Raw genomic sequence first — 24713 nt, 5'->3', positions numbered from 1 at the left:
GAGAAAAGAGCTCCGGCTCTTTTTCTTCGATCTAATCTGTTTACAAGGTAGTTTTAGGGTAAAACTAAGGCAAAGAAACTGTCGGAAAAATTTTCGGACGATCGGATCGAAATACGGCTATTCAGGGGCGTTTTGGTCCAAAATAAAAGCTCAAAACCTCAAAGTTAACACTTCGGAAAAAAAAATTTGACAGCGATGATCCTAACGACATTTGTAACAATTAATCCTAAAGGCACGAAGTCGGATTGCGACTTTTCGACATTAAAGTTTCGAAATGTGCGCCAAAAAGGGTTTTGAATCAGTTTTTCAGATCCTTGACAACTCGATCAAAATCGGCGAATATCGGCGAAGTTTCTAGGCTCTTGGGCACGTACAAAAGATACCCCAAGCGAAAAATCAAGAAAAACGGATAGTTTTACGAAAAGCTCAAAACTTTGAGCATAGAAACAGCTAAAGAAACGCAGTAGAAACAGTGATCAGAGGTAAGAATCAAGCTAGTTACCTCGATACCTTGAAGTAGGAACGAACTGCGCGAAGATCGGTCAAGTTTCGGCAAAAATTTTTTCTTTCCTCTTCTCTCCTTGCTCGCGGCTCCTTTGTGAAATCGCGGGAAAATGAAAATTTCGCGATTCCGATTTTTGCAGCACATTCACCGATGAATTCTAAGAGAGATTATGGCGACAGAATTTCAGAACTCAAAACAAATATCCATAATTAGGGAAAAACGATATCTAAAATCCCAAAAGCGGTGTAAGTTAATCTGTCACGAAAAACTACTTTTTGCTGTGAAGGTCAGACGACAAAACTTTGTTCTGAAGAAATATTGGAAACATCGAAACAAATCTGGCAACGCGGACGGAAACTTCGTTAAAAGCTCCGAATAGAAAAAGTCTTCATTCAGTGATTGAATTTAGGTCGAAGCAAAGAAATTAACGTCGTCGGACTTCCGAGAAGTGAATACTATCGTGCGTACAGTCCAGGGTTCCGAAATAAAACACTGGTCAAAGGAAAAATAAAGAGAACTTTTTATTTTCCCAAGGATTTGAAATCTCACTTAAACGTTGCTTTAAAAGCGAAATTAGCCTATTCTGGACACTCTCGCCATAAGGCAGGTGTGCAGACGACTTGCACTAATTCCTAAAACAACAATGAAACATTCCTCAAGCAATTCCTGAACTTTCTTCTTCATTAATCTTTCTCGAACAGCAACTCCTGTCACGCTTACACTGATCCTACGCGTGAGTCGGAAATTAAACTTGCTCTGTAAATCCAGGTCTTACATTGGGCGGTTTTGTTGCGGACATCAAGGGGAGTCCAACGGCGGTGTCGTTTTCTCCAAAAACTCAGCAGTTCGCCGAAAATCGGAGCTTGAAGGTGGCGGCTAGGGTTTCGTTTTCTCTTTGGTTTTTGCATCCATGGTGGTCGTGGCGGCGTCGTTTGTAAGACCCGGTTTTAGGGCATACTATTTTAATAATAATATTAAATAATATTCTGTGAATTGCTTGTGCTATATGTGATATTAAGCCTTTTAAAAAGGTGATTAATTGTTAGAAGCAATATTAAGTCTTAGAAACCTCTAGACGTAGATGAGCGCGACGATACGAGCACTTTGACAGTAATATTGCTAGGGTTCTGCGACGGCGACTTTTAGGACAAAATCGACCCGACAGGGGCGATAAGTTGGCGAATCGAGTCGACAAGGACGATTTCGTGGGCCACACCTCATGGGAAGGTGCTGGGAATCTTTCTAAAAATATTCCATGAGGGAATATTCCTTTCCCCTGTTTTTTTGAGAGTTTTATTTAAATAAAATGGGTTTTTATTCAAATAAAATGTATTTAATTATTTTACAACCTATAATTTATTAAATAAAAATTTTCAAAATTATTTTCTGGAACATTTATGAGGCTGGTCGAATTTTTGGAGGGAGAAAGGAGAAAAAGACTTTAGAATTTCAAATTAGGGTTTTTATGGTGCATTAAGAGGAGATTTTTGTGATTAATGCACCTAATCACCTAAAAACCACCTTGTTTTGTGTTTGATGGTTTTATTGAGTGAAAATCTGCTCATATTTGCAAGAGGTGGGCGGCCAAGCTTGGAGAAGGAGGAGGGAATGGTTTTCCACTTAATTGCTAGTCTTTATGGAGGAGAAAATCAAGGGTTTGATTCCTTTGACTCTCATTAAGTGGGAGGGCTTGAGTGAGAGTTTTCAAATCTTTAAAAGGCCTTGACAAATCTGATTTAAAGAATTAAGGATTTAATTTTGAGCCTTAAAGAGTTTTGGTTTTAATGGAAATTAAATGGAGGATTAAAGGATGGTTTTAAAAGGAGTTATGGACTAGAAATAAATTGCAAAGAGGCCCTTGGTTTGACCAAGCTTGTGGCCGAAATTTTCAAGCATTTTGGAGGGAAAAATGCATTCAATCACCCCTTCAATGCTTTGACCCCAAACCTCTAGTATAAATAGACCCTCTCCCCCTCTCATTTCTTCACACCAAGCTCATTTGCTCTCTTCTCTCTAGTCGTGAGCTTCCTCTCCCTCTCTTGTCTTTCTTTTATTTTTTTCTTGTTTAATTCCTAAGCCTTGAGCAAGGCCATTCTCAATATGCTCTGTGGTTGTAGCTTAAGCTGATCTGCCAAAAACCAGAAGAGAATGATCTTGATCGGGTTGCTTATGAATGTTTATGTTTTTGGGGGTTTTTCTTAAGAAAAATTCATGATGTTCTTAAAGTGTTCTTATGATCTTCAAACAATTATTTTAGAAAAGAGGTTTTGATCTTATGAAAGAGAAAGTTTTGATTTTTCGAGGTTTTAAGATAATATTTTTGAAAAGACGGGGAAATGATATATTATCGCTAAACGACTACTAATTCGTACCGTTACTCTGTCCACATGACTAGGAAGTTCGAAGTGAGCATGATCCTGCCAAATCCAAAGTCTTAGGACGTGTTTTTGCTGTGACAAAGGTAAGGGCACTTCGGCCTCGGCCTAGATAAATTGTTTGTGATTGTGAATGTTAGCAAGCATGATGCTAGGACTATTGATGATGTATGTGCTAGATATGCTATATGATGATGATGCAATAAATGCTAGCTAGTGTTATTATGAACATGCCTATATGCCTAGGGTGTTAGCTATATTTATTGCTATGCATGAAAGTTATTATGCGATGATATGTTGTTCATAAGAGATGAACGTGATGGGCTTAGGGCCTAGTGATTATGACTGACTTGCATGGCATGCATTGTGGACCAAGTGACCTGGATTGGGCTTGGTTGGCCACAGCTAGTGACCTGGATTGGGCTAGTTGATGGTGACATTTAGGGGAGGCCCTGAATAAGGACGAGCAAGATACGACGATGTTGGAGAGGTCCAACCCCCGATCTTCAAGCTGTTGGGCAGCGGTGCGTTGGAGAGGTCCATCCCCGATCGCGGAGTCGTGTTCGTCCAGCCTTTCCAAGAGGGATTGGCTTGAGGATATCCAAAGCGTCTGCATGCATACTTACCCCACATTGACTAACTATGACCTAGAGACATGATAGTTCCCTTTATGTGAAAATGTTAGCCTAGGGCTTACCTATAAACACTTGACAAACACAATACTTGACTTGAGTGGTTGCTTTCTAGAAGTTGACCCTTGCTTGTTTGTTTGCTTGTTGTTTGGGGCGCTTAACGCCTAGATGGATCGCCGGAGAATGGGCCTCACTCGGCATAGCATGGATCATGACACCGCCTGGGAGATAGACCACTCCCTGGACCGGTATGTGTATAAAGGCTTCATGTTTCTATCGACCTACAACCCGGACGGCACTCATCGGAAGGCGACAGGCTTCGAGGGCGAGATTCGGATGCCCTATCCTCCCGCACGGTTCGCACCACCTGACAACGAGGAGTCCACTATGGAGACAGACCCTTCGGAGGGTTCATCACCACCGGTCGTGTTCACACCGCCCCCACCTGGGCCTGATTCTTCGGATTAATCCCCGGTATCGCCTGTGTCTGACCCTCCTATTCCAGAGGCTCGCATGGAGGAGATGTTCGGCAGGGTGATCGAGCGCCAGGAGCAGAGGCTTCGGACATTGATCAGGGAGGCCGTAGATGAGGCATTCAGGGCCAGAGGCTTCGTCTGAGTCGGGTTTGGAGAGTGTTGTGTCTGTACTGGGGGGGGGTGAGGTCGAGTGTTGTTTTAGGGCTCGATACCTTCTTAAAGCCATCGTGTATGTGGATGAGCTTAAGTAAGGTTGAAAGCACTAGGTTCCTTCTTTGAGTCTTGATGTAATAAAGAAAAAGCCTTGGTCTATTTAATAAAATGAAGTTTATTCAGCATTCTTTCTATCTTTTATTTATTATCATTAAAGGGTTTTATTTCGACAAAAATTTACACACGTTTTTGAAAAAGGTTACTAAAGTGACCCTCGAGAAATCGGGGCGTTACATCGTTCATGGTGTTGGGCGTGGGTGGTGTGCTCGTATCTGAACCAGAGGTATGGAAAAGAGGAAGATGATGGCCTGATGGTGCTGGTTCGTGAGGGAGAAGGTGGTGGTGTAGCGGCTCATGGCGTCGTTGGTGGCGGTCGTGGTTGCTGGCGTGAGTAGAGGAAGAAGAAGGTATGTGATGATGATGGTGTATAGAGAAGTAAGGGTGCTGCAAATCTTAGGGGAAATAATTAGAAGGAGAAGAAAGTATGTTGTGGGAGAAGAAAGAGAGAAAGGGTCGAGTGTGTGTAAGGGGGAGCGTGAGTGGGAAGGGAGAGTGGGAGACTGCACGTGAGAGGGAGAGTGTGAAGTGGGGAAGAGAAAAGTCTGATTGAGTGTGGGGCCCTTGGAGAGAGATATTGGGGAAAGGAAAATAAATTGGATGAGTAAAGAGAGAGAGAGTGGGAACGGTTGGAGAGTGAATGAGGGAAGAGATGAAAAGTCAAATCTAATTGGGGTGGGGACCACGAATGGAGAGAAAGTGTTAGTGGAAGTTTGAATTTTGAATGAGTGGTTGGGAAGAGATAGGAATAAAGGATATTCATGTATGATAGGCTATCATAGGTAAATAACAAAGGTGACCTGTTAGAGCAGGTCATCTCCTCATAAAAGAAAGAGATAATTAAGAGTAGAAATTCTTAAGATTAAAATAAAATAATACACACAAAAATAATTATAATTTTATTCTTGCATTTAGATAAAACTCTATAAGATTGAAATATTGAAATTAATTACTACTTAATTAATTATTCCGAATCGCGACTAAATTCGAGTTAAGAAAATAATATAAAAATAATAAATATAAACACGCGATTAAATGTTTGTAAGGAAAATATTCCTTAAGGTATTTACCGCCGTCGTGGCGCGAATAATATTTCAAAAACAAATTATTAATAATATAATACGCGTTGCTGTAAATTAAAGAAATTAAATAAATAAACGTTCTATTTAACTTCCGGTCTTATACAAGATATTCCTCGAATGCCTGAGAGACGAGTGTGTAGAGCACAATAAAAACTTACAAATGGAGAAGTGGACAGAAAGAAGTTTTGATGTAGAATGTGATAAAGTGGCCTTAATGGAGCTTTAGTCTGTATATGTTCGTCCCAAACAATCAAAATCATCAATGTGGCCCAACTGAAGTTTAAACTCAAGATGAAATTCCACCTGTGAATGAGAGATAAGTGTGTATCCATAAAAACTTACTATAAATTGAGAAGTGGAAAGATAGAAATTGAGATTTAGAAATGGATACAGTGGCCTAAATGGAAAAATTGATTGAATATGTTCTTCCCAAATAGTCAAAATCATCTCTGTCGCCCTAACGAAGTTTGTACTCAAGATATTCCCGAAATGACTAAGAGACGAGTGTGTAGTGCTCAATGAAAAGTTACTACAAATGGAGAAGTGGAAAGATAGAAGCTGAGATTTAGAAACAAATACAGTGGCATAAATGGAACATTTGAATGGATATGTTCTTCCCAAACAGTCAAAATCATCTCTGTGGTGAAAACGAAATTTGTACTTAAGATATTCCCCAAATGATTGAGCGACGAGTATGTATAGCTCAATAAAAACTTACTGCAAATGGAGAAGTGGAGAGAAAAGAGTAGACATGTAGAAAAGGATAAAGAGGCGTAAGTGGAACTTTTGATTGGACATGTTCCTCGTAAACAATCAAAATCATCTCGGTGGACCAATTGAAATTTAAACTCAAGAAAATCCTCAAAGGACTAGGAAACGACTGTGTATAGCTCAATAAAAACGTAATGCAAATGGAGAAGTGGAGAGAAAAGAGTAGACATGTGGAAAAGGATAAAGAGGCCTAAATGAACCTTTTGATTGGATATGTTTCTCGTAAACAATCAAAATCAATTCAGTGGACCAATTGACGTTTAAACTCAAGAAAATCCTCAAATGACTAAGAGACAAGTGTCTCAATAAAAACTTCATACAAATGGAGTAGTGGACAGAAAGAAGTTTATATGTAGAATGTGATAAAGTGGCCTTAATGGAGCTTCTGTCTGAATATATTCGTCCAAAACAATCAAAATCATCTATGTGGCCCAACTTAAGTTTAAACTCAAGATGAAATTCCACGACGGAACGAGAGACAAGTGTGTAGAGTTCAAGAAAAACTTACTACAAATGGTGAAGTGGCAAGATAGAAGTTGAGATTTAGAAACGGATACAATTGCCTAAATGGAACATTTGATTGGATATGTTCTTCCCAAACAGTAAAAATCATCTATGTGGAGAAAACAAAGTTTGTACTTAAGATATTCCCAAAATGACCGAGAGACGAGTGTGTAGTGCTCAACGAATAGTTACTACTAATGGAGAAGTGGAGAGAAAGGAGTAAACATGTAGAAAAGGATAAAATGGCCTTAATGGAAATTTTGATTGGATATGTTCCTCGTAAACAATCAAAATCATCTCCGTGGACCAATTGACGTTTAAACTAAAGATATTCCTCGATTGACTGAGCGACGAGTGTGTAGAGCACAATAAAAGTTACTATAAATGGAGAAGTGGATAGAAAGAAGTTTAGATGCAGAATGTAATAATGTGGCCTTAATGGTGCTTTTGTCTGGATATGTTCGTCCCAAACAATCAAAATTATCAATGTGGCCCCACTGAAGTTTAAACTCAAGATGAAATTTCACCTGTGAATGAGAGACAAGTGTGTAGAGCTCTATAAACACTTACTACAAATAGAGAAGTGGAAAGATAGAAGTTTAGATTTAGAAACGGATACAATGGCCTAAATGGAAATTTGATTGGATATGTTCTTCTCAAACAGTCAAAATCATCTCTGTCGCCCAAACGAAGTTTGTACTCAAGATATTCAGAATTCTTTATCATGTCTTGTAACGCCCCAATTTTTCGAGTGTCACACAGTAACCAAAACGTCACAATTTTCGTAAAGAATTTTCGTCGTTTAATTAGGTAATCTTTAATTAATGAATAAACGTTCAAATTTTACGAAAACTCTTGCAAATTAACCTTTTCAAAACACACGGAAGTATTCAACATCGCAAACCTTTCGAAATAAATAAACCATTAAATATCCAAGTGAAATAAATATGAAACATGCGTCTGATTACATCCAAACTTTTCCAAAAGACATAAGGATAATTAAGATAGTTCGAAACCAAATTCGCACTCTAGCCCAGCAACAAAATAATCTCACGACCCAATCTTAGTCATCCAGGAACCTTCCCTCCATGTAAGCCCTCAGTCCCTGTAGATAAAGCTCCGGAACCTCAGCTCGTCATAAGACGGGTCAAGCTCGTTCGAGGGATTGCTTGTCACCTATGGAAGTTGCTCCTCTGGCTCAGCACTTGACCCCTTCCCTTCTCCTCTTCCATGCTCTATGGCATCTCCTCGGAATCCTCAGTATGATCACTCTGATCCATAGCCACCTGCTCGTCAAGGACGATCTCTGGGTCTGGCATCGGTGGTGCCTCCTCAGCTAGCTCCTCGTCCCACTCTCCTAGGGTGTCCTTTAAAGGATCTGACTCGGATTCCGACTCGGTAGTCGAAGATCCCTCTGGGTCAATGGGTCTCCATTCTTCTTGGGAACCAATCCACCTCTCCTGCTGGTCTAGCCTATGGAAGTTGGCAACGCCGTCGTCATAACTTTGGCCCTGGTACCCGTCGGTAGCTCCAGTCACACCCCTATTCACCTCATGCAGCTGAGTCTCCCAGGTCTTGTTCGTCGACTTCGTCACGGACATCTGGCAGCAATTAAGCGCAATGGAGGGTCACTTCCGACTCTCAAACAAACACTCAAGCAAGATAACAACATCACAAGAATAGATAACAGAACTCATAAGACTAAGCAGTTATCATGTTCATCGTTAAGGTTAGATGTTTAACCTATAAGTTTAGTGAGTCAAAACGTATCTCACATCACACAACGCCTTACACCTTGGATCCAATCACATTCATCTGCAGATGAACAAGTGAGCATAGCTCACAACCTCATGGGTCACAGACACCCACCAGTTTCCTCATAGGTCACGACACCTACCAGTCTCAGTGGATTAACCACCATCTCATGGGCCACAAAGGACACCACATTCCCCCTCGCGTGCAAGTTAACCGTTTTAATCTCTAACGGTCCTTCGTTCTCATGGTCCATAGTCTATGTAACACCCCGATTTCGGTGGCGTCACTTTAGTAACCAAAAAGAAATTAAAGCGGAAAAACGTGAATATTTTTGTTTTCGATAATAGAACCAAAGACTGGAAGAAATAGAAACTCTACAACAAAGGATATCCGAACTAATATACGATAAATACAGCCCCCGCTGTAGTACCAAACCAAAAGAAAGGTCAAGTGTTCGCAACACTATCCCTCAAAAATGAGAATGAGTTAGCCCAAACGGCCTAAAACAAGACCTCCTAAGTCCAACCAACTCTCTGTGATTCCCGTAAAGAAACCACACAAAAAGCTATAGGTGGGAAACTACCCTGTTCCCAAAAGAAAACATAACGGTCAGAGCTAAGACTCTACTCCTACACTAATCCCAACTCGAGGAGCTCACGCCAGCACTAAAACCTACATACTAGCGTGATCGTCGTCCGAATCTGAATCCAGAACGACCAAGTCTATGTACACCATCCGTCCTCCTCTCGCTACCGCGATGCGCTCCTATCCCGGCATCTCGAACCTAGTTCCCCCCGAAGGGTGAACCATCGTGAATCAGTCCGCCATAGACATCTGACAAAGGGCGTTTGTCCGCCAAAGCACACACAGAAGACGCGAGGGTCAACTCCAAAGAATTATGTAAATAATAAATCCAATAGATACAGATATAGATAGCTTACTTAGGCTTATAAGTTAGGGATAGCATCCTAGGGTTGTATATTTCACAATGAATATAAAAGACAGTAATAACACTTAACATGCATCAGATAAGATTAACAATTATCAATCACACTCAGCAACTAAGTCAGTATGCATGTTGCATGAAATGCAATGCTGGTTAACAAATGCATTCCGGAACGAATGGGCACTAACGAGTCAATCCTAGCACCAGCAACGGTGGGACCATTTCCGCTCGCGTGTCTCTTACACCACACAAAGTGTAGTCAGATCAGCAGTGAACCCGAAGGTCTGCCATTTCCGTCTGCTACTAAGAATCATCGCAGTGTTCTTACGTGGAAATCCGGGTCTTATGACCATTTTGGAATCCACCGAGGTCCGGTATCACGCCGTGTATTAACCTCAAAATGAGTGCATGAATGCAAAGTGATTAGCCAAACAACGTCTCCGACCTCACTCGACACGTCGCCACGTGTTCTAACTAACTTATTTGTCTCTACAAAGAATACCCTAAGGTAAAAGTCGATTCTGCGACAAAATACAATAATCATAAAATGAGTGCAACCACTCACGATAACTCTTCGAGTCATCAATGCTCTCACGAAGTCTCACGCTTCAGTGGAGTCTCACACATTCACAAAGTCTCACGCTTCAGTGAAGTTTTATGCTTTCACGGGGTCTCACGCCCCAGTGAATTTACACACTTGCACGAAGTCTCACGCTTCAGTGAAGTTCCATGCTATTCACGAGGTCTCACGCCTCAGTGAAGATCCATGCTTTCCACAAGGTCTCACGCCTCAGTGGAGTATCACGCATTCACAAGGTCTCACGCCTCAGTGAAGCTTCTCGGCACATCCCTTGGATGGCTAAACAAACTGCTCCCAGAGCGAATGAGTATCAACATACTCAGAACTCACAATCTTTCTCAACCCTTGGATCCGACGACACTTCTCGCTTTCCACAACTAAGATTCAATCCTCAACTTGCATTCGAGATTGTTATCATTATTTAAAGGTTTAGAGGTTGTTTAATGTCTTATGAATTTTCCTTATAAAATAATATCCTTTTAGTCTTATCGCAAATCTTATGAGTCTTCAACATCCACCAAAATCCCAATTAACTCCCCGAGAATGTCTCGATCCGTCATAACCATAACAAGGCCCGAACTCCGTTCGTCCCGTCAAACTTTCTCAAACTCTCAAAATAAAATCGGCATGACTTGCCCGTTATTCTCACTCCTCAGTACCACAGATATATGTGAAATAATATAGTTAAATAAGCGCAATCCAATAAGCATAAACAGCATATTCCAACACATCCTAGATTAATCATTTAGCACATAACATGCGAATCATTTAGCACACAATATCAAGGCATCATGAAATCAACAAGCTCGGCCGAAGCCTCAGAAATCATTTCAGACATTTAGCAATTAAGTGCATAACACATAAATCAAGTCGAATTCGTCGACACCTAAAACATTATCTAGTAATTCAGAGAGCAGCCCTCACCTTAGCCAATTTCCAGAGTTCTCTTCAAACGCTCCTTCACAATCAGCTCCTTGTTCTTCAGGAAATTCCTCAAAATAACCTTTAGAGTAAAAACCACAGAATTCCCTCAGAATCTAACCGAAACTCAGCAATCAATACTCACTAAGGTTACACGAAGTAGCATATACTCCGAGGTACGATAATCTAGCGCGAAAGGACAAGTTTTTGAAAAAGAAATTTTCTTCCTCCTCCTCCTAGGGTAGCTCTCGGCCACACATGGTAATTGTGTGTGTCGATTTTTCTTCGATCAAACTTGGTTCCTAGGTTATCATTAGTCGTAACTAAGGTTAATCTAAACTCGGAAAAATTATCGGATCGAAAACTGTCGCAGGGGTATTTTGGTCATTATTTTCAGCTCAGAATTTCAAAATCAGAGTTTCGAAAAACAAATTAGATGGGGTTGATACTAACGACGATTATGACGACTAATCTTACTAACGCTAAGCTCAGTCGAGGGTTTTAAGCCCAAAGGTTGGAACTTTAGCCAAAAATGGGTATTATGAGCAGAATTGAAACTCGGCAGCAATTCGGCGAGAATCAGCAAAATGTAATCCGCTAAACATGCTCAGGGGCACGCAGGGAATAAATTTAGATAAAAAGATGAAGTTATCTAGATAGTTTTGCAAAAACCTCAAAACTAAGAGTACAGAAAAGTATAGAGAAAAGCGGCAGAATTTACGATCAGAAGTAAGGAAAAGCGTCAGTACCTTGAGGCCTACGCGTAGCAACGAACTGTGGGACGATCAGACAAGAATCGACGAAAAGCTCTCCTCCTCCTTCTTCTCTCCAAGCCGCGGGTTGTGTGTGTGTGTTTGTGAGGTTTTTGTTTCAAGCTTCACATATTTATAGGGAATGAAATGGAAGATATTTATCAAAGATCGGATAAGTATGAATAGATATTTATCAAGATTGGATAAGTATGAACAGATATTTATTAAAGATTGGATAAGGTTGAATAGATATTTATCAGAGATTGGATAAGAATGAATAGATATTTTGTAAACCGGTACAGTTTTGTTTAGATATCGGAGGATTTAACTCATAGAGTTAAGATAAAAATATAAAAGCGATCCCGATTTCTTCCTACTGATTCCAACGTATTTTAGACACGATATTCACCCCGCTGAATCTTCTAATTCTTCAAAGAAATATCAGTATGATTTTTGGTTTTCGAGGCTTGCTATATAGAGGATGGAAAAACGCGGGAAAATGAAAGTTTCGCGATTCCGATTTTTCCGGCTTCATTCTCCGTGAATTCTAAGATAGGTTTTGGCGACATAAATCCAAAACTCAAAAGAGGTTTCCTGGTATTTTAGGTGACTAATGCAAAGTCGGTGTAAAACTATTTTACCCGATAAGTTACTTTTTGCATTGAATGTCGGAATAGAAAACTTCCTTCTGAAGAAAGATTGAAATCATCAAGAGAAATGGGTGTACGCGTGTGGAATCTTCATTTGAAGCTTTGAATAGAAAAAGTCTTCATTGTCGGTTGATTCTAGGGTTTTGAAATACCAGGGTTTCAGTTTCGGCAAACTTCCGATGATTGGAATCGGACGTTCGTAGATCCTATAGTTTCGCCTCGAAACGATGGTCATATAAGGATTAAGAGAAATTCTAACATTTCTCTGAAGATTTTTGGAATTAGTTTCCATCGTGTCTTTAAGTGGAAATCAGCTAATTCTAGCGCTCTTGCCCTAAGTTTAAGTGTATATCGATCGTGCTATAACTTTATCGACTTCGATACGATTCTTAGACTGTTCCTGAACTTTCTCCTTCATAAATTTATTCCTTCCGATAAACTCTTGTTCAGGTTTTTCCTTCACGATACTTCAAGCCTAATCGTAAATGGAGATCTCTTCCACTTATTTTAAGCTTAAAAACTTGGGTCTTACAGTCTACACTTAGAACTACGTTCCATGATTCACAGCGCCCTACTTGCAAGTGAATCACTTCACATCAATAGTTTAAGGCTCTAAAGTTAAGCACTTCCTAGATCTTGAACAATTATCATGAGTCAAAACGTAGATCTCTAACATCACAATACTCAGTTCACAGTAGAGGTAAAAATTCAAGAACAACCATCAAGGCATTATTCACCTACAACAACTAACGTGGCATGAGGGAAAAATAAAGAACATCATGTTATACACACTTAGATGGTTCGGCCATCATCACATACTCAACATATATCACAAGATCTGAACTTATATTGACTAAAAAGGGATATATCATGCTTCCAAAAACAAGGATCTCTCAACCCAAACCTCATTTCACATGCTCATGTATCAAGGAAAGATAGGCAAGACAAAAATCAACCCAAAACCCTCATAGAGCCTCACGACCAGCCCCCCTTTCCATACATGCTCTCATGATTCCAAATCATGTACCCTAAATTAACATAGCTCATCATGCATACTAGATCTACTTCGTTTTCAAGACAAAGAAAGGTATCATACTAGATCTAGTCATCACAATTGAATCACACGTGTTCAAGAAGACAAATTTGACAAACCCATGGCCAAATACCATATAGGCCTCTCGGCCACACATATATTGCACACACCACACAAGATCATGCTTGTTTTTCATAGAATAGAGAAAAAATCATTACTTCCAACACAAACCATGCAAGGATCATACAAGGCGTGTCACCTCTCAAGATCATGTTATCATACCACAATGTAACGCCCCGATTTCTCGAGTGTCACACAGTAACAAAAACGTCACAATTTTCGTAAAGAATTTTTGTCGGTTAATTAATTAATCTTCAATTAATGAATAAACGTTCAAATTTTACGAAAATACTTGAAACTTAACCTTTTCAAAACACGCGGAAGTATTCAACATCGCAAACCTTTCAAAATTAATAAACTATTAAATATCAACTGAAATAAATATGAAACATGCGTCTGATTACATCAAATTTTTTCCAAAAGACATACGGATAATTAAGATAGTTCGAAAACAAATTCGCACTCTAGCCCAGCAACAAAACAATCTCACGACCCAATCCTAGTCATCCAGGAACTTTCCCTCCATGTAAGCCCTCAATCCTTGGAAGATAAAGCTCCGGAACCTCAGCTCGTCATCAGACGGGTCAACCTCGTTCCAGGGATCGCCTGTCACCTCTGGAAGTTCCTCCTCTAGCTCAGCACTTGACCCCTTCTCCTCTTCCATGCTCTCTGGCATCTGCTTGGAATCCTCAGCGTGATAGCTCTGATCCATAGCCACCTGCTCGTCAAGGTCGATCTCCGGGTCTGGCATCGGTGGTGCCTCCTCAGCTAGCTCCTCGTCCCAATCTCCTGGGGTGTCCTCTGAAGGATCCGACTCGGTAGTCGAAGATCCCTCTGGGTCAATGGGTCTCCTTTCCTCTCGGGAACCAATCCACCTCCCCTCCTAGTCTAGCCGACGGAAGTTAGCAACGTCGTCGTCATAACTCTGGCCCTGGTACCCGTCGGTGGCTCCAGTCACGCTCCTATTCGCCTCATGCAGATGAGTCTCCCAGATCTTGTCGGTCAACTTCGTCACGGAGATCTGGCAGCAATTAAGCACTGGAGGGTCACTTCCGACTCTCAAACAATCACTCAAGCAAGATAGAAACATCACAAGAATAGATAACAAAACTCATAAGACTAAACAGTTATCACGTTCATCGTTAAGGTTAGATGTTTAACCTGTAAGTTTAGTCAGTCTAAACGTATCTCACATCACACACCGCCTTACACCTTGGATCCAATCACTTTCATCGGCAGATGAACAAGTCTCCTCATGGGTCACAGACACCCACAAGTCTCCTCATAAGTCACGACACCTACCAGTCTCAGTGGATTAACCACCATTGCATGGGCCACAAAGGAAACCACATTCTCCATCACGTGCAAGTTAACCGTTTTAATCTCTAGCGGCCCGTCGTTCTCATGGTCCATAGTCTACACTTAGAACTACGTTCCATGATTTACATCGCCCTACTTGCAAGCGAATCACTTCACATCACTAGTTTAAGGCTCTAAAGTTAAGCACTTCCTAGATCTTGATCAATTATCATGAGTCAAAACGTAGATCTCTAACATCACAATACTCAGTTCACAGTAGAGGTAAAAATTCATGAACAACCATCAAGGCATTATTCACCCACAACAACTAACGTGGCATGAGGGAAAAATAAAGAACATCATGTTATACACACTTAGATGGTTCGGCCATCATCACATACTCAACATATATCACAAGATCTGAACTTATATTGACTAAAATGGGATGTATCATGCTTCCAAAAACAAGGATCTCTCAACCCAATCCTCATTTCACATGCTCATGTATCAAGGAAAGATAGGCAAGACAAAAATCAACCCAAAACCCTCATAGAGCCTCACGACCAGCCCCCCTTTCCATACATGCTCTCATGATTCCAAATCATTTACCCCAAATTAACATAGCTCATCATGCTTACTAGATCTACTTCGTTTTCAAGACAAAGAAAGGTATCATACTAGATCTAGTCATCACAATTGAATCACACGGGTTCAAGAAGAGAAAGCCATATACCATATAGGCCTCTCGGCCACACATATATTGCACACACCACACAAGATCATGCTTGCTTTTGTGATCCCCTCACCTTGATTGGATCTAGTTAAAAAAGAAGAAAAAGTGGTCTTTCTCCTAGAGCAAGGTTCAGCCTCTCCTCCTTGGTGATCAAGAGCTTCACTTTGCTCCTCCTCAGGCTTGATCAAGTCTTCCTCCCTTGCTATAGCTCACGGCCCTCTCTCCCTTTCCCTCTAGTTCTCTCTCAATTCTTGTGTGTTATGAAATTGTGGTGGCTAGGGTTCTCCTTGGCTTTACCTATCATCTATTTATAGGATCCACCTAGGCTTCACAAAACTAAACCTAGCCTTCTTCCCTGTTGGTCGTCCCTTCCCTCTCTCTTCCCTAGGGTCTTCATTTCGAATTAATGCTCAATCAACTCCTTGATTGAAACCATCCTAAATTAGAATCCATCACCACTTCAAATTCCTCCAAAAATGACCCTAGTCAACTCTTGATTATTTTCAAAATAATTAAACAAAGGGCTGAATATATAATCAACTAAAAATGATAAAAACTTTCCTCACTCAAACCCCATTGTAACATCCTGACTTGACGACTGGTCTCACGGTAACAACACGAGTCTTTTCAGCGTGCTTTGTCCTCACTCGCGCGCTTCCTGGGAAAACTTCCCAGGAGGTCACCCATCATAATATTGCTCCAAGGCTAGCACACTTAACCATGAAGTTCTTATGAGTTGGGCTCCCGAAAAGAAGTTGCAACTTGTTGTTATGGGTAGTACAATCAAATCATATATGCCTTCCTCAACTATATAGTCCATCCCTACACAGTCTCGGAATTCCTCTTCTTCGGGTGTGGTGCGTCCCTCCACATAGAAGGCAATCAATCCTCGCCCTTCTCAGCTCAGGGCGTCACAGGCCCACCAACTTCCGCTTGGTTCGTCCTCGAACCACACCGTACTGGGAGAGGTCGGCTCTGATACCATTTGTAACATTCCGATCTGACGACTGGCCTCACGGTAACAACACGAGTCTTTTCAGTGCGCTTCGTCCTCACTCGCGCACTTCTTGGGAAAACTTCCCAGGAGGTCACCCATCATAATATTGCTCCAAGGCTAGCACACTTAACCATGGAGTTCTTATGAGTTGGGCTCCCGAAAAGAAGTTGCAACTTGTTATGGGTAGTACAATCAAATCATATATGCCTTCCTCAACTGTATAGTCCATCCCTACACAGTCTCGGAATACCTCTTGTTCGGGTGTGGTGCGTCCCTCCACATAGAAGGCGATCAATCCTCGCCCTTCTCAGCTCAGGGCGTCACACCCATCACACCTGACACACACCCATGCTAGGGCAAATATCACCAAAATTCACTTCTCGTGCACACATGCATATCACCAATCACCTTTACGTAATATTTCTAATAATGCAATACTTTATTGATTATTAAATCAAAGAAATCACAAAAACACATAAAGCCACATAAGTCACCCATAGCTGCAAAAACAATAACTCTGCAGTTATCGTCGGATCACACAAGGTAAAACAATAACTACAGTAACTGTATTACTGAATCACACAATTATTATTTAATTAAGTAATATTCATCAAAACAGGGTCTTACATGTCTCACATTACCTCTGTCGATCCTCAAGATCAAGCTGCACTTGAGCATATGGTAGAGTTCCTCGCTGAAGAAAGGGCAGAAAAAGCTGCTTCTGAAAGAAGCTCTAAGTTTCGTACCATGGTTGTGAGTCTCGCTATTGGGCAATCTGCTCCTAGAGTGATTCCGATCACTTAAAGGGAAGCTGCAGTTTACTGCAACTTTAAGGTTTAAGAACTCACCGTTCTCAAGGAGTTAAGAGTGGATTTCAACAACTTAGCTGCAAATTGGGTAGATATCAAACTTGAGATGATGGTTCAAGGTTGGAAGGGCTATTTTGATAGGCTGTCTGGACCAATCTATGAGAAACTGGTTAAAGAATTCTGGAAACATGCTGAGTGTGATGACTACCATGTCGTCTCGCACGTTCTGGGTAGGAGGATCGTCATTTCTGAGAAGTCCATCACCCTACTTATGGGAATGGAATTTGCAAAAGGGAAGCGATTTCAGAATGTTGATAATAGGATGTCTAGAATGAGGACAACAGTCAACAAGGAACTGTTTGTCAACTGGGAAAGAAAGAAGACCGAGTACAAGTCGAGTGATCTTCATCCAAATCTGAGGTTATGGCACAAGATCATTCTCTCCTACATCAACCCAAGGACTCTGATAAGCGCCTCAGACTATATCAACGCCACTCAAAAGGTGATGATCTATTTCATCAAGAAGAGGACGCAGCTGTGTCTTCCATTCTTCGTCTTCACCTATCTGAAAGAATGCCTAAGGAAGTCCAGAACTACAGCTTCTGAGAAGAAGGCTATGATCTCTTACATTCCCTTTGGCAAGATCCTTTCTGACATCTTCGTGGAAAGTGGCTTGGTGCAAGATCTGATTGATGCTGGGTGCACAGAAGATCTAACAGCTACTTCTGGAGATGCCTTCAATGTGAAGAACTTGAAGAAAATGAAGATTGTGAAGACAGTTGTGGTTCCTCCTTCTGATGAGTCTGTAGAGAACATCATTCAACGAAGTATTCCCGTTGATGATTATCCCTTGTGGACCAAGCAGGATGATAAAGTTGTTATCCTTCACTGTCTGAATATGATGATAGAAGAAGGCTATGAAGTGGATGTGGAGGAATTCTTCAGAACACTTCCAGAAGGAATCCCTGATGAAGATGTTCCTTCCCGGAAGCAGAAACGGGATGATTCAGATTCTGAATCTGATAAGAAGCCGAAGAAGAAGACAAAGAAGACCAAGGCAGACACCATGGCAGTTGGTGCTCAATCAACTCAGAACCGGGCTCCAAGGATCACCGGAGCTTCTGCCAAGGAGTCAAGTAAGCCTATTGTTGTTACTTCTGCTTCTGCTTTTGTTGTTATTAATGTTGATGCTGTTCCATCTTCTTCCCCCACACAAACACTTCCTCCTTTTACTTCACCTCTCATTCCCCTTTACACTCCCCTAACTTCTTCTTCCATTTCAACCACCGCTACAATTGTCACAACCACCATGGCACCACCATCTCCACCTTCATCTCCTAAAAACACTCCAGAAACTGAAAGAGACTTTCTCAAAGTACTAAGAAAAAGAACCTCTGGACCCTCTTCAACCATTTTTCTTCCATATAAACAAGCCTCCACTCAACCCACTCTTTTCAACTCAACTCCTCTTAACGTAGTTTTTCCTCCTCTTACATCTACAGAAACATCTAATGTTTCTCTCTCTGGATATTCACCAGTGAACTCTGATAGGGACTTAATCCACAAGCTAAAGAAAGACTACTCTAAGGTGTACACACGCAGGGGCAAAGTGGGAACAGCCATCGATTCCACTACCACACATGGGGGAAAATAACTAATTGATGAGCTGGCAGATCCTCTTTGCAGAGGATCAGGCCAGAAGGTGTGTATAAACACCTGAGGGGGGGGAGAGAGAAAGGTAGGCATCATTTCTGTTAGAATTGGGAGAGAAGGGAACACTCTCGAATTGTTCCTAGCTTTATTGCTTTCTGTATTTTGCTTCCATTACTTCTGTATTTCCTAAGAATTTCTGGTGTTCTCATCAGAAATTCCCTATCAATATATCAGTAATTCAGTTTCTTCTTCCTAAAACCTCTGGTACCTATCATTGGTATCAGAGCTCCTGATCTAAAGGGAGCTTTGTATGGTAAATACCCGCGCGCAGATGGAGCACAGAATTGAGAACGTGGAACGAAATGTCACTGAGATGAGAACGATGGTCGACCAGCTTCACGAGCTGATGCTCCACCAAGAGCGTCGCCGGAGCAGGGGAAGATCCCACACACCCCGTCGCCGTCACCGCACTGAGAGTCGTGTTTCAGACCCATCGCTAGACGACTCTCGGAGTTCTCACTCTGTCGTCCTCCGCCACGATGACGACTCACCCAGACGACGCATCAGAACAGGAAGGAAGATAGATCTTCCTTTGTTCAACGGTGAAGATGCCCATGGCTGGATCGTTCGGGTTGAACGTTTCTTCAGCCTCAACCACATCGACGACGGCGAGAAGGTGAAGCTGCTCGTAATAGCTATGGAAGATCGCGCTCTGAATTGGTTCCAATGGTGGGAGGAGCACGCTCCAGAACGTACATGGGAGGTGTTCAAGGAAGCGTTGATTCGAAGGTTTCAACCCGAATTGGTACAGAACCCGCTTGGACCATTGTTGAGTATTAAGCAGACAGGGAGCGTAATGGAGTTCAGGGAGCGATTCGAAATGGTCGCTGCACCACTGTGACACTTGGATCGGGAAATGGTCACTGGTATCTTCCTGAATGGACTCAAGGAAGAGATTCGAGCTGAACTCAAGCTATATCCACTGGGAAACCTTGCTGAGGTTATGGACCGTGCTCTGCTCCTTGAAGAGAAAAACAGAGCAATGCGTTTGGGGAAAGGGGGTGATGAAGACAAGCGGGGATGGAAGGAGAAGGGGATGACCACTTACAGAACAGCTAATCACTGGGTGGATGGCAGTAAATGGAAGAATACGAATTCTGGAACCACGGAGACAGAGAAGAATGCTTCTGACACTAAAACAGGGGAGCAGAAACCACAAGAAAAAAAATGGACTGGTGGACAGAGGCTCACTCAAACAGAACTCAATGATCGCAGCAAGAGGGGATTGTGTTTCAAGTGTGGGGACAAATGGAATCGGGAGCATGTGTGCAGAATGAAGCACTATCAGTTCATGCTAATAGAAACTGGGGAAGAAGAGGAAGAGGATGAAGCGCCTTTCTATGAAGCTGAGTCAGAAGAATTGGTTATGGAACACAAGACCTTACTCCTTTCTCTGAAGAGTAAAAAGGAATCACCACCAGCAGATCATTCAAACTGATGGGACAGTTGGCTCTTGAAGGTATTGAGAGGACAATTCTAGTTCTCATAGATTGTGGTGCTACAAGTAACTTCATTTCACAGGGATTGGTCAATGAGCTGAAACTACCTGTGACTGAAACAGTAGCTTATGAAGTGGAAATAGGAAATGGAGACAAAATCCAGAATCAAGGAGTTTGCAAGAACTTACCCATATTGGTACAAGGTATGCATCTAATCCAACATTACTATGTACTGGAACTTGGGGGAACAGATTTAGTGCTGGGAATGGACTGGTTATCTAGTTTGGGAGATGTGAAAGCCAATTTTAAGAACTTAATTCTGCAATGGAAAGTTGGGGGAAGGATGATGGTATTAAGAGGGGATCCCACTTTGAGCAGAACCCAAACTTCTTTGAAAGCTTTGTGCGAAGCCATGCACAACAAAGGAGAGGGGTTTTTATTTGACTTGTGAAGACCCTATGTTAAACACCAGAGGTGAAGAGGGGATTTCAGAAGAGATGGCTGCCATCATAGCTGAATTTCCAGAAGTCTTTCAAGACTCTCCAGGGCTTCCACCATCAAGGAGTTGTGATCATGCTATAACCTTGAAGGAAGGAGCAACAATTCCCAATATCAGGCCCTATAGATGCCATTATTATCAGAAGAATGAGATAGAGAAATTGGTGAGAGACATGTTACACTCAGGGGTTAATAGGACCAGCACAAGTCCCTATAGCAGTCCAGTGATCCTAGTAAAAAAAAAGGATGGGGGTTGGAGGTTCTGTGTTGATTACAGAGCCCTAAACAAGATGACTATACCTGATAAATTCCCAATTCCTGTGATTGAGGAGTTGTTGGATGAGCTGGGGACTGCCCAAGTGTTCTCCAAATTGGATTTAAAGTCTGGATACCATCAAATTAGGATGCAAGAGCAAGACATTCCCAAAACAGCATTTAGGACACATGAGGGACACTATGAGTATGTGGTAATGCCCTTTGGGCTCACCAATGCTCCATCCACATTCCAAGCCTTAATGAATCAAGTTCTCAAGCCTTATCTCAGAAAATTTGCCCTCGTCTTCTTTGATGACATCCTTATTTACAGCCAGGATGATGAGACTCATAAGGAGCACTTGAGACAAGTTCTGCACACTCTCAAGGAAAACCAGTTGTTGGCCAATCAGAAGAAGTGTTCACTTGGGAAGAAGCAATTGGGATACTTAGGACATATCATATCTGGACAAGGAGTGGCTGCTGACCCTAGCAAGATTCATGACATGATAGACTGGCCTATCCCCAAGGATTTGAAGAGCTTGAGGGGTTTCTTAGGATTGACTGGTTACTACAGAAAGTTTGTCAAGGGATACAGCAAAATAGCTTTTCCATTAACTCAACTATTGAGGAAGGACAACTTCTGTTGGGATCAAACAGCCACAGAAGCATTTGAGAAATTGAAGATTGCTATGACTACCCTACCAGTTCTAGTGGCTCCCAACTTTGACAAGCAATTTGTGGTTGAGGCTGATGCTTCTGGCAAAGGGATTGGGGCTGTCCTTATGCAGGAAGGAAGACCCGTGGCTTACATGAGCAAGGTTCTGTCAGACAGAAACCAAAACAAGTCTGTCTATGAAAGGGAACTCATGGCTATTGTACTAGCTGTCCAAAAGTGGAGACCCTACTTGCTAGGAAGAAGTTTTGTGATCCACACAGATCAAAAGAGCCTCAAATACTTGACTGAACAGAGAATTATAGGTGAAGATCAGCAGAAATGGATTACTAAGCTAATGGGATACAATTTCACAATTAAATACAAGCCTGGAATTGAGAATAAAGCTGCAGATGCTCTCTCAAGGAAGTTTAATTTCTCTGCTATCTCTGTAGCTCAATGCCAAGAGTGGGAGGGATTAGATGAAGAATTGATTCAGGATGCCAAGTATGGTCGAATGATCAAAGCTCTCATGACTGATCCAAACTCTAATCAGGAATTTGAGTTCAGAAAGGGGTTGCTCTACTTCAAGGGCAGGGTAGTAATACCTAAATCATCACCTAGGATTCCCAGAATATTGGAGGAATTCCATAACTCTGCAGTGGGAGGACATGCTGGTCACTTCAGAACTATGAAGAGGATTTCCTCCCTCTTTTACTGGGAAAACATGAGGACAGATATCCAACATTATGTCCAAAGTTGTGAAGTGTGCCAGAGGAACAAGTATCAGGCCTTGAGCCCTGCTGGTTTCCTTCAACCTTTGCCCATTCCTTCTCAAATCTGGACTGATATCAGTATGGATTTCATAGGAGGGCTACCCAGGACTATGGGGAAAGATACTATACTAGTAGTGGTGGATAGGCTCACCAAATTTGCTCATTTTATAGCACTATCTCACCCCTATTCTGCAAAAACTGTAGCTGAAACTTTCATTCAAGAAGTAGTCAGGTTACATGGTTTTCCTAAGACCATTGTTTCTGACAGGGACAATGTATTTATGAGTTCCTTCTGGTCAGAACTATTCAAGTTAGCTGGCACTAAGCTGAAATATAGTACAGCTTACCACCCTCAGACAGATGGTCAAACTGAGGTGGTAAACAAATGTGTGGAGACCTATCTGAGATGCTTAACAGGGACCAAACCCAAGCTATGGCCCAAGTGCTTAGCATGGGCAGAATACTGGTACAACACTAACTACCATGCATCCCTCAGATCTACCCCTTACAAAGCTCTATATGGCCAAGACCCTCCAGCAATCATCAGGGGAGATGTGACACAAACAGCAGTAGAAGAGGTTTCTAGGCTAACTGCTGAAAGAAACCTTATGCTAGAAGAACTAAAAGCTAATTTGGCTCAAGCTCAAAATCAGATGAAGCAACAAGCCAATAAGCACAGAAGGGACATTCAATTTAATGTGGGAGATGCTGTTTACCTTAAGATCCAACCTTACAAACTTCAATCCCTAGCCAAAAGGACCAACCAAAAACTCAGTCCAAGGTTTTATGGTCCCTTCAAGATTATTGAGAAGATCAGTGCAGTGGCCTATAAGTTACAACTTCCAGCAGGATGCTTAGTGCACCCTGTATTCCATATATCCTTACTGAAGAAATCTCTAACTCCTTCAGTTCCAGTCCAACCATTACCTCAGGGACTATCTGAAGCATGGGAACTCCAAGTGGAGCCAGCTACTGTACTAGATTCCAGGGTTAGTTCAACTGGGGAGATAGAGCTACTAGTCCAATGGAGGAATCTCCCTGAGTTTGAGAATTCTTGGGAATCCCTGCATCAATTCCAGCAGCAATTCCCAACATTCCACCTTGAGGACAAGGTGTTTTTCAAAGGGGGAAGTGATGATAGGGACTTAATCCACAAGCTAAAGAAAGACTACTCTAAGGTGTACACACGCAGGGGCAAAGTGGGAACAGCCATCGATTCCACTACCACACATGGGGGAAAATAACTAATTGATGAGCTGGCAGATCCTCTTTGCAGAGGATCAGGCCAGAAGGTGTGTATAAACACCTGAGGGGGGGAGAAAGAAAGGTAGGCATCATTTCTGTTAGAATTGGGAGAGAAGGGAACACTCTCGAATTGTTCCTAGCTTTATTGCTTTCTGTATTTTGCTTCCATTACTTCTGTATTTCCTAAGAATTTCTGGTGTTCTCATCAGAAATTCCCTATCAATATATCAGTAATTCAGTTTCTTCTTCCTAAAACCTCTGGTACCTATCATCAACATCAGAAATTCTTAGGAAATACAGAAGTAATGGAAGCAAAATACAGAAAGCAATAAAGCTAGGAACAATTCGAGAGTGTTCCCTTCTCTCCCAATTCTAACAGAAATGATGCCTACCTTTCTCTCTCCCCCCCCTCAGGTGTTTATACACACCTTCTGGCCTGATCCTCTGCAAAGAGGATCTGCCAGCTCATCAATTAGTTATTTTCCCCCATGTGTGGTAGTGGAATCGATGGCTGTTCCCACTTTGCCCCTGCGTGTCTACACCTTAGAGTAGTCTTTCTTTAGCTTGTGGATTAAGTCCCTATCAAACTCTCAAGACTTTGAATTTTCAAAGCCTGAAGTTCAAACTTCTAAACCCATTCCTGGTCAGACCACTTCTGATCAGATGGCTCTAGATAATGCTTCCACTGACATAGCATCTGAAGCAGATACTTCTGCTCAAGATACATCTGAAGCAACCAGTTCTAGTCTTGCTTCTCAACCTTCACCACAACCTAATCTTCCACTCATTCCCTATACCTATCCTGAACCAAATAATCTTCTGGAATGCATCAATATTTTTAATGATAGGGCAACAACAAGGCTGAAGGATCTGTATGCCATTACTGATTCTAGTGAAAAGCCCAATCTGGTTGCTGCTCAGTGGG

The 24713-nt window shown here is 41.8% G+C and overlaps 1 protein-coding gene across 1 annotated transcript; it reads left to right on the top strand.

The window, feature by feature from the left end:
* The first annotated feature begins 17319 nt into the window (after positions 1 to 17319).
* LOC130737899 (uncharacterized) lies at positions 17320 to 18864 on the top strand. The gene has a single exon (XM_057589762.1). The coding sequence runs from the start codon at positions 17320 to 17322 to the stop codon at positions 18862 to 18864; it is 1545 nt and encodes a 514-aa protein (XP_057445745.1).
* Positions 18865 to 24713: the final 5849 nt, after the last annotated feature.

This window comes from Lotus japonicus, chromosome 1 (assembly GCF_012489685.1).
Source record: "Lotus japonicus ecotype B-129 chromosome 1, LjGifu_v1.2".
NCBI classification, from domain to species: Eukaryota; Viridiplantae; Streptophyta; class Magnoliopsida; order Fabales; family Fabaceae; genus Lotus; species Lotus japonicus.
The sequence above is the reverse complement of the archived record's forward strand: the minus strand, read 5'-3'. Positions and strand labels throughout refer to the sequence as shown.